At 47.0% G+C, this 11484-nt stretch overlaps 1 protein-coding gene across 1 annotated transcript in view; it reads right to left on the minus strand.

Annotated features, from left to right (window-relative positions):
- The window catches only part of LOC8052006 (peroxisomal carnitine O-octanoyltransferase), a 41841-nt gene extending 30536 nt beyond the window's left edge, over positions 1-11305 (minus strand). The window contains exons 1-4 of the mRNA XM_029979007.3: positions 11147-11305; positions 10098-10248; positions 9796-9920; positions 6261-6439 (exon numbers count right to left, since the gene is read on the minus strand). Of these exons, the coding sequence (XP_029834867.3) occupies positions 6261-6439; positions 9796-9920; positions 10098-10248; positions 11147-11152 (461 nt within the window). The 5' untranslated portion in view covers positions 11153-11305. The remainder of the gene's footprint in view (positions 1-6260; positions 6440-9795; positions 9921-10097; positions 10249-11146) is intronic.
- Between the last annotated feature and the right edge of the window lie 179 nt (positions 11306-11484).

Genomic DNA, 11484 nt, shown 5'->3' on the forward strand with positions numbered 1-11484 from the left:
CACACTCACCGCACTCACACCCCTCACACACTCACCGCCCTCACACACTCATGACCCTCAAGCCACTCACCGTCCTCACGTACTCATGGCCCTCACACCCCTCACGCACTCACCGCCCTCACGGCCTTCACTAACCCTCACTCATGAATTTTCCTGGTTCAGAAACTCGCTCACCCTCAAATCACCTGTGAAGATGAGGGTGAGCGAGGGCCCTCATGAGTGAGGTTTGATCTGCACTATGCAACTTGAAGATAAAAACACAACTGAAAGGTTTAATAAACGTGTCACCTCAAAAACCAAAATGACCTGCACGAAAAATCACAAAGAAACACAAATAAGAACTGCAAATCTTTGCCTTCTGCCAAAGTGATTCATACAACTCGTTCGGCACTCGTTATTTTACGTAGAATAGCTGAGGATAAGCCGGGTTGATGCCATGGCCGTCACCACACTTTTGAAGAAGCAAAGAGAGAAAACCAAAAGGCACGAGAAGAAGCGTGCGAGTGGGAGCAGCATGCTGGAGAATCCTGGTCTAACAGTGACGAACCTTGAAGCGGCAAGGACGACCCATTCACTTATTAAGAAACATTTTTAGGGTGGGCATCCAGCACACACACCCTTTTTATCCACTAAAGACAGCACCATACCTGCCAACCTGTGGACTTTCAAATTCGTAAAAGTCCCGCGGCCGTGGCGAAGGGGGGGGGGGTTACGCGAAGCGATGTGCAGCTTAATGTCAGCCTGGCCAGCGTGCAAAACGTTTACATCACACGTGCACATGCTGCAGAATCCAAACTTCTCTTGCTTTTTAGGCAGCACGAAGCACGGAAATTTCGACGTGTAAGACTTCAGGAACACCTGAAAGTACCTCTTGAGGTTTAGAGTTCGGCATTGCGCCGCAAAGCCACAGTGACCAGGAGAATGCTACAGTTACACGTGCAACAAACACAGACGCCGTACTTCTCGCCTCGAAACTGGCCGAAACAACGAGGTTCAACAACGTTTGAACACGCCGAACCAACGTGCACCCGTGCACCGCCGAACACACAAACAAAGGCTTTGAGCTTTGGATTGGTTTTCGATCCGTGGCCACCGGATAGACGGATAGTAAAAACCACGATGCTGCTGTGGACGGTACCTATTGTCCACTGGTAGCGGTGCAAGATACTGCCAACAACGGAGTTACAAAAACAAAAACAAAAAAAATAAATAATAAAATAAAAAAAAAAAATATTTTTGGTAAGATTTGAAGCAAGATTCGTAAAATCGTAAAATTAGTCCCAATTCATACATTTTACGAAAAATTCGGAAGAGTTGGCAGGTATGCAGCACTATAAAGAGGATGGCAATGAAGGTGTGATGGCACAAATATACAGTTCCAGGGGTGGAAACAAGCTTCAGCCTTTTGTAGCAGGTCTGGGAGCAGTAAAGATGCCCCTTTGGAGCAGCTTTAGAGCAGCTTTGGAGCAGCTTTAAAGCAGTAAAAGTTCTGCTTTGGTGTAGCTCGGGAGCCACAAAAGTAAAGTTTCGTAGTAGTATAAGTAAATCTTGGAGCTGGTCACGCAGGTAAAACTTGAGGCTATAAGCGAAGAGGTGCTGTTCTAAAAACAAAAATATCTCAACAAAAAAGCATCTCCATCTGACGTTCCAGAACAATTTCCAAACATACCCTTTCCTTAAATAGAATCCAGCTCATAGCATAAAAAACAAACAGCATAATTGCAGCTTTTTTTTTAATGGCAGCCACTGAGAACTGTCCTGGTAGCGGGATGGTTCCTCTTATGAATTTTCAATAAAAGGCATAGATAACAAAAGAAGCACAACTAAAGCCTCATGAAAACAAAACATTGTGCCTATTTATCAAAAGTTCCCTCAGTTGAAAATAAAACCATTTCAAGTTGCAATAATACCGTATTTACTCGCAGAATGAACGCACTTTTTTTTCCGAAAAATCGATGCAAAGTTAGGGGGGACGTTCATTACGCGAAGTAAAATTTTTGCGTCCATTTACTCGGCCTAATGAACCGACCTTTTATCCTGAAAAATCGAAGTAACTTCTTATCTCTTTCCGCGCGGCGCCGACCTCGTAACCAAACTAAGCTGTGCAAAAAAAAAGAACAACTCCTCTTTGTTTTCCTTTTCTCTTAGTTCCTTGGTTTTTTTTTGCCGGTTTTGGCAAGCTTTGTTTGTTTAGGCGTTGCTTAGGCGAGGGCTCTCCGCTTATCTTTCTTATCCCCTTGCTCGCGACGCACGACCCTCCGTAACCAACTGCGCTGTGCAAAAAAAAGAAAAAAAAAAGAAAGAAAAAAAAAAGCTTCTCTTTTGCTTTTGTTTTTTTTTTCTCAGTTCGGTTCTTTTTCTCTTTTCCGCCTTTCGCAAGCTGTTTTGTTTGCTTAGTGGGATTCTCCACTCCTCTTTCTTACCACCTTGCGCGCGGCGCGCGACCCCCCCCCCCCCCCCCCCCCCTGCAACCAAACTGCGCTGTGAAAAAAAAAAAAAAAGCAAGCTTTTTGTTTTTGTTTTTTTTTAGTTCGGTGGGTCTTTTTTTTTCTTTTTGCCGCCTTTCGCAAGCTGTTTCGTTTGCTTAGAGCGTTTCTCCGCTTCTCTTTCTAACCTCCTTACGCGCGAACCCTAAAGTGCAGACTGCAATGTGCAAAAAAAAAAAATAATAAATAAATAAAGCTCTTCTTCATGTTTTTTTTTGCTTCCGTTGGCTTTTTGCGAATTTTTTTAACGCCTTTTGCAAGGCGTTTTGTTCGCCCACTCTGCGCATGCATTCGCGACCTCGCTGCACCAGGACAGAAAAGCGCGTTCATTTCGTGCGCGTGGGGGAGGGGGTCATAATTTTGAGGTCGGAGTTGGGGGTGCGTTTATTACGCGAGTGAAAAAAAAAGTCAAAATTTTGAGAGCCGATTTGGGGGGTGCGTTCATTACGCGAGTGCGTTCATTGTGCGAGTAAATACGGTATGGTGTGAAATGAAGCCCAGTACTTAGTGACTACAGTTTTTATTATTAGGAAGCACAAATGTTTCAAGCACCTGCTTAGCAAATATAAATATATTCCAAAACTCAAGTTAACAGACTGCAAATCTACTCTCTGATAAGAGTACAAATGCAGATTATTGAAAATTTCATATCACCCCTGCTTATACATCCTTACTACAACAACCATGACTTATAGAATGAAAACAAAGCTTGTTTAAGAGTTTGATAAAAAAAAGTGAAAGACAGAATTAGCAAGTATGACCATAAATCGGCAGGTTTTACTCACAAGTATATTTTTTTTGGTGCCTTCAAGCACAACGGTTTAGAGTTTGCGTCACTCAGCAGGACATTCTCACTGTTGTCATTTTCCTCCCGCTGGCTTGATGTATACATGCCGCATGTATTTGCCACATACATCATTTACAAAAAAGTTTACAGATGAGGCAATCAATTATCGCTTTTATTGTTATGCTTATGACACAAATGAAGAGCGAGGAAGTGATCTCAGCAAAAACAAACACCCTAAACACTAATAAAAAAAAATACTATGTGCCAAATGTTTGTTTAATTTTGTAGAGTACTTATCACTTTCCCTAGAGATTACACGATAGGTGAACAGGTACCAGCGGGCTCTTAGATACCTTTATATACCGTAAAGTCCTGAAAGAATGCCCGATCAAAATGAAGGGACAATTAGTGAAAAATATGGATTAAACCAAATTAAAAAATGCTAAAAAAAAAAAAAAATTGGAGATAAGGTTGAAAAAAAGGGGGGAGGGGGAAGTTAAGCGAATTGGGAACTCTGTGACTTCAAAGTCCCTATATTCCCTCCCTCCCTCCCTCCCCCCCTCCCTCCCCCCCCCCCCCCCCCCCCCACCCCCAGTCTGAGGTTTTAGAGATCATAACTGACTATTACCAGCTCGCGTGCACACTCACTAACTTTTTCATTAATGATACCATAGATTGCAGACACGGCAAATTTGCGTTCCACGGTGCAATAAGTGCACGGGAATTCGCTATGAGCTCTTCTGTCGCGGGTACAGCAAAATGCGGACACAGCGCATTTGCGCTTCACAGCGCGATATACACGCAAGAACCCGCTACAAACTCGGGTGTCACGGGAAGCAATACAGCACTCACAAATAGACAAAAAAATGAAAAATAAGCGGGGACAAGCTGGGAGTTTGCCTGTCAAAGACTACGGGCACTGCAGATCCGCATGTCACAGTGCGATAAGCACGAGGGAACCTGCGGCGAACACGCTTGTCCAAAGCATCAATACCGCAGATCGCGCAATTGATGTGATTCCCATCGGACATTGTGAGATCGATATCCAGCAGGAGTCAAGAGGGGGGGGGGGGGGGGGGGAAGGTCAATATTTTGGAATTTTGATGTTATGGATATTTAGCCCAAAAAAACAGGATGGGTGATTTCTCGGAGGCGAGCATTCATAGAAGACTTTACGGTATACGTAATTTAAAGCGTGCAATATTTCGCACAGTGCAAAAAAAAGAAGTGAATAACAAATTGTTGTTTTAGTACTTCTGACAAAGCCACCTATGCATGCCCCATTTTCGTAGATCAGACAACCACATGCCGTTTTTGGCTGAGCTGTGGCACTGACGGCTCAAAGCAACACGCCCAAACAAGTGCTTCAAAAGCACTGGTACGGGGAACGGAAATAAGAACAAGACTTTTACTGCGTGTCATTATTCGTCCAAATAGGGTATATTTCTGAACAACAACAAAAGCATCTACTTTTCCTCGCGTTCGCAATGGTGGACACAACCAACTTGAGCGGTGTTGTTGCTCGTGCTACTGGCGCTTGACGGGCTATTTATCTGGTCCGTAAAAAATCATGGTCATTCTCCTTAAATGAAAAGAGACACTCGGCACCTGTTCTTATCAAACGAGAATAACCTGCTTTGACACAACATCAAATTGTAGCACAAAAAAAAAAAGCTTTTTTGACTAGTTTTGGCGCAACCTTTGCGCTTGGGAGCAGGATAGCGCAGTGAAAGTGGATTGGCACATAATGGCGCAGCGCTTCCATCCCTGCAGTTCCTACTCTATTACACATCCCCTGTTCTTATGCCACAGAGGGGGGCAGGGGGAAAAGAACATCAGTGCACCTCATGCCCCCTTCCCCCACTCCTGCCCAGCACAACACCATTGGTCGCACATGCTGCAACATCAAACCAACAGCTGAAATCTGTTGCTGACGCTCACTCCAAAACTACCTTGCTACGATGCAACCAACACAAGCAAGCAAGGTCGGTGTAGGGTTCCCACACGAAGCTATTGCTTGCAAAATTGTACTTCATCCCAACATAGTTGTGGCAGTACCATGGCATGCAGCACGATTTGTCTTTAGTTGCTCGTCTTCGCTGCCAGACAACCTATGACAAAGAGCTTCTACAGGCTGATTCAATTTTAAAGGGCAACTCCGCTCAATTCCGAAAAATTGAGGCTTACATGTGATTCCATTTCACAAAGCATTACTAAACAGCTCTACGTCTTCGGATTCACGAAATGTGGAATATTATTTGTGTAATCTTAACTTAAACATCAGCTGATACTGAAACCGAAACTTCAGTTGCGTCAGGCAACATTGGTCTCTTGTCGTCAGAGGCATGGCCACGTCACGTTGAACCACGTGGTCATGTGACGTTCGTGGGGGCGAGGTAGAGTACACGTGATGCGAGCAGGTCGCTTCGCATGGCTTGGACGGTGATGGCCCGGGGGAGAGGAAGAAGGGGAGAAGCCGAAAGAGGAGAGGGGGAGCGGAGAAAAAGGGCCGATAAGCGCGCAGGGCAGCGCAAGCGCATCCGCGTTACGGTGATCACGTGGACGCCGCTGAGCCAACACCGGGAGGAGAAACTCGTGACGTCACCGTTCAATTTCGCTTCGAGAAGTAAAAACAAACAAAACATGAGAATGACGCAGACATGCCTCTGACGTAGTGGCTCAACGTTGGCCGCTCCAACTCCGTCGCATTGACTGCGCTGACGATTGCGCCTCACGTCGCACGCTAGAGTTGGCAGATTTCGGCGACTTGGCTGATTCGAAAGTTTGCTGGTCAGTTTATTAAATATACAGATGGAATTAGATTGTAATATTTCACATGGGGTCTTCCTTTATGATATTGAAGTGGGCTGCATAGTTTTCTAAATATCAAAAATGAAGCAGAGTTGCCCTTTATGGGCACTACAACACCTGACTCCGTTAGAGAGAGGCTCTCTTGCACAGTCTGACATGATCTGAATGGTGCTCACTGCTTGAGCAGCTGCCAGAATTCCAGGTAGTGCCCCACGTTGTCGGCAGCCCAGGCACTGCGGGTGCCGGTGAAGGAGTGGGCGTCTGCAAACTGGGCAAAGGAGCCGGCCATGTGGCAGGCCGGCATCAGAGGCTGCCGGGACGACAGGTATGCCATGTCCTCCCACCATTTCTCCAGCTGTGGACGAGAAACAAGGAAGAGACACGGAGTTTGCATGACCAAAAGTGCCGCTGTGGTCAGGCTTAAGGGTATGTCAGACTGTCAACTTCAACAGCGTTAGTCGAAGAATGCGATGGCTTCTAGCTTCCACAGTGCTTTTCAAACATGCCATCAACCTTGTTGCAACTGATGATCAGAGGTCGGCATTTTAGGTCGCCCTCACTCACCCTCACCCTCACAGCCACACTCACCTAAGCCCCTCACTCACCCTCACCCTCACAGCTACACTCACCTTCAGCCCCTCACTCATCCTCACCTTCAGCCCTTCACTCACCTTCATTGAACCTCACGGCCCTCACGCCACTCACCGCCCTCAAGTCACTCACCATCCTCATGGCCCTCACTGCCCTCACGGCCCTCACACACTCATAGCCCTCACGCCACTCACGGCTTTCACGCCACTCACCGCCCTTGCGGCCCTCACATCCCTCACGCACTCATGGCCCTCAAGCCACTCAGGCCAGCTTCAGATGGGGCAATTTTGCCCAGAAACTTTACGTCGCAACACCAGCAACACGGGCCGCCCGCGATCACACGCAGTAACTAATTGCTGCAATTTGCCATCGGCATCATAAAATCTTATTTTTCTTGCTCTATTTAGACACAATTGCGCGTTATAAACATGTTTTTATGCATTTAAATCTCGTTAAGAATACTAATGCACCTTTCCGAAACAGTTTATTTCCAAAAAAAACGATCGATTTCAAACCAGAACCAAGTATTTCGGTGTCATCATCACCGGCACGAGGTATCACGTGAAAATTTTGCGTCCCTAATTGGATGCAGTCGCTTTAAACATATTCGAATTGCTCCGAGTTGCTTGCTTATTTCGAGCCGAACCCGATCTCAGCAATTCGTGTCGATCTAGGGAAAGCTAGAGAACAACCCGCCATTAACACCAAAATTGCTGAGAAAGTTGCTTGATCTGAAGGGGGCCTCATGCACTCACCACCCTCACAGCCTTCACACACCTCATGCACTCACCACCCTCACGGCCCTGACGCCTCTCATGCCACTCACTGCCCTCACGCCACTCATGGCCCACACACCCCTCACGCACTCACCGCCCTCACACCACTCACGCACTCATGGCCCTCACGCCACTCACCGCCCTCACGGCCCTCATACCCCTTACCGCCCTCACCGCCCTCACCGCCCTCACCGCCCTCATGGCCCTCACGGCCCTCACGGCCCTCACGGCCCTCACTCACCCTCACACTCATGAATTTTCCTGGTTCAGAAACTCACTCACCCTCACCTCACCTGTGAAGATGAGAGTGAGTGAGGGCCCTCATGAGTGAGGTTTGCCGAGGTATGCTGATGATAGATAGCCAGGGTAACAACTTCTGACATCACGGTGAGGCAAATTCTGGTCATGACGTCACCCATGAAGACCATAAGAGAGTGCCACCGAAACATTTTAGCGCTGACACCACTAAAAACGATTTATATGAGTAAATGGTGGTATGTATACATTATTCTCACGTAATGTCACTTCCTCTACTCCCGCCCGCCGGCCGCCATTGCCAGGTACTGAGAAACAGATTCAGACGCTGCTGCCGCGTGTGCGTCGCTCGATTGCTACTTCGCTACGAAATTTGTATTGCCCAAACAGCGCGATGCCAAAAGCCATTCGCCACGAGTTCTGCCCTTCCTATTTCGAAGAGCTTGTGGGCCCCACCACGGGCTCAGTGCGAGTGTAAAGGCCCGTTCACACTCTTGCGACTGCTTGCGATCTCTTAAACCTGGGTTCCTTAAAACTTCTTAAACCAGAGAACACACTGGCGCCATCTATTGGGAAGCAGTGTAAACTCGGCGGTCTGGCATATTTTTTTTTATTTCTCGCGCAATATCCTTTCTTTTTTGGCTCGAAAAACTTTTGTCAATGTTATAAACGAGCCTTTCTATGGGTATTACGCACATTTGACCTCGGAAATCCCGCAAAACCTTCGCTTTTGTGAAATGCAGTTCTAGGGTCACCGCATAGATGGCGCCACAATGTCAGTGTGTCCCCTCATTCTAGAAACATTTAAGAAGTTGTAAGAGATCTCGTCTCTCTCAGTCGTACTCGGTCGCAAGAGTGTGAACGGGCCTTAAAGTGAAGATGTCCGACAGCGTTGATCTGTACACACTACGCGTCGGCGCAGAGATTACTCCAGATGCGAACGTGTAGCCAGCCACGACGCACATGCACATGATTAACTACCTGGTTTTGTCGACGAACTATATGTCGCTGCAATAGATGAAGGCCTTCAAGGCCCTGGATGCCCATAACTATTTCACGAGTGGATGGGTGAAGAGCCTGACAGTGATGAGTCTCCTGTTGAAGCGTATCATTGTGCTGAGCGAGGCGGGTTGACAGGCAATAAAACAACCGTCTTTATGAGAGCCAAAGAACTGAAGGTTTGCCTGCAATCGAAGAGATGTGCCCATACTTGCCGCATTAGAATTGGCACCATCTTAGCTGGGTAAACTCGGCGCCGCCACCGCAACACCATTGCAACGCGCAACACCGCAACACGTGTGCTACAAACACTACAAAATTACAGGAATGCTGTGAGAAAGGTAAAAGCATATCCCTGCAGCGTGACGCTACCAGACACCAAATACTGCCTTGGCCGCCAAGGCAATGCGCACACAGGGTGCGAACAGAAGCTTCCAGCCATCCATGTACAATTCAGCAACACGTTTCTTACCGGTAATGAAGTGACGACCGCAGACACAGACACTTCCTATGTATGCGAGCAAGCCAGACGCTTCGGCGTTTCTCGGACAGCAGCTTTGTACGCTCACACTCTTTGGCAAACGGCGCAGCCTTACATTTGGTTCTGTGTTACTCTGTTGTGCAGAGGACTTGCTTCTGCTTCGGCAGCCGAACATCGCACACATCGGTATGACTGCACCACTGCGACCGCACATCAGAATAAAGAGACGTGCACCGAGTGTGCCGCAAATGCCGTAGCGACACAGCCAACGCAGCAGTGGCCAACGTTGCCGGCGCCAATCCCGAAATGATATCAGTACCTGGTAATGGCGCTGACATATCCCATAATTCCCGGCTGTGACGTCCGCGAGAACTACCTATTAGGTGGGAAAGCAGAGAGTGGACAATTGATTTTTATATCTTTCTCTACATAAGTGTGGCAATAAACACTGGGTAAGGCTTTTGATAGGTCAACTTTCAAACTATTGCATCTTCCGACCGTCTCAAAGAAAGGCTTGTACAATAAGACTGGAGTGCCAATATAGCACACTGAGAAGCACTCCCTCACCACAAACAAAGCAGCCACGCAAGAAAAAACAAATAGACTCACCCAGTTTCGTGAATGCTTTGCCTTCTGTAACAGCTTCTCATGAAGCTTAGCACCAACTCCGCTTGCAAACTGTTTGGCAATGGCTACCGTCGCTTTGTAGTCTTCCTCCGACACAATCGCACGAACTGCAATCAGTCGAGAATGAGATTGAGGCCACTGCAGAGTAAAACTAATACATTCCTTAAATTCAATACTTCACAAAAAAAAAAAAAAAAGAAGTCAAGCTTTTTACTACCAACAGGTAAGCCGCAGGGTGCAGTTTAGAGCGCCCTGCCAAGCGTCGGGGTGCAAATCGAACTTACCCGAATCGAGGTACTTCTTAATGGTCTGACCAAGCGGGGGTACAGGCAAGTCCGGACGGGTTTCGTCGTACGAAAACGTCTTCTCCGACTCGGAGATGTAGAGCCGTTTCTTCTCGTTCCGGGCTGCCTCCCTCGCCGCCTGATTCATTTCCTGCGCCAAAAGAGGAGGGAGCACTGAATCAGCACAACTGTCACGAACTGCGACTAGCGACGCTAACTTGTGCTAAGCCAGTCATTTCCGTCGACCCCTCCTGTTCATCTCTCATAATAGTCGTCAACGAGCCAAGAGGAAAGCAGAGACAACCGGTTGCAATTGCGCAATTGGTCTTTATACTCAAAGGGTAAAACGTAGACTAAAGGACAAGTTAATTGATGCGTGCGAGAACTGCGTATTTCGGAGTTGAACATCATTGACTAATAAAACACCCGAGATTGGGACGAGAAGGGACGGACAAACACAATCCTTTCTCGTTCCAGTCTCGGTGTTTTAGTCAATAATGTTCAACCATCACCAGCTCGTTTGCGCCCTAGCCTTCAGTATTTTGGGGAGTTGTAAAATAAATAAATTACCCATCGGACGTACGCACACCGTGTCACAGAACAGAACGCGACGAAACTGATGAGACTACTCGGCTTATTTAGTGCGTATTTTGTGCCACTGGCGACTTCATGACTTCGGGCAATTCCTTCTCGAATGAGGCATTGCTTCGTGGCAATGATATTTTTGCTGCGCGAGCTAAGCCTGCTTTTGAGAATAAGTTGGGTCTGTTGTTTGTTTTTGACGTCTTGACGGACCGAGACGGCGCATCAACTTGATCTGGCTTGTGCGGTGTGACACTCACCCGATATCTTTGACGTGCGCCGGAAATATCAGGTGCAGGAAAGCGCAGTGGTACGACCTTTTTGGGTACGACACTCGTTTACGCCGCGAACGAGGAAACTCTGAAACAACGAGCTCGAAAAACGCGTTCCGGCTCTTCAATTTAATATTCCGTATCGAGGACACGGCTCGGAGTGATCACGAGACGACAACCTGGCATTATACTTACGTCCATGTAGCGAATTCTGCACCGTAATGAGGTGAATTTTTTTGTTTGTCGTCTTCAAGAACTTTAAGCGGAATTTTTAGAGTTGCTACATGTTAGCTAATGATGTTTAAAACCGCACATCATATCGTCGCAGCCTTCCGCTCAGCTCTGCTGGCAGCTCCACGGCTCCACCGAGACCACCAAAACAAAAACAACACGACAGCTAAATGAATAGAGAAATGACAATGCCACTACCCTCTGTAGTGGGCGGTAGCTTGCGCTACCTAGCACCTTTTATTTTTTCTAAATTTTTAAAACTTGTTTACCATGTTAATTTATTTTCTTTTAGACGCTTTACA

Source organism: Ixodes scapularis, unplaced genomic scaffold, assembly GCF_016920785.2.
Source record: "Ixodes scapularis isolate PalLabHiFi unplaced genomic scaffold, ASM1692078v2 PGA_scaffold5__190_contigs__length_132052651, whole genome shotgun sequence".
NCBI lineage: Eukaryota > Metazoa > Arthropoda > Arachnida > Ixodida > Ixodidae > Ixodes > Ixodes scapularis.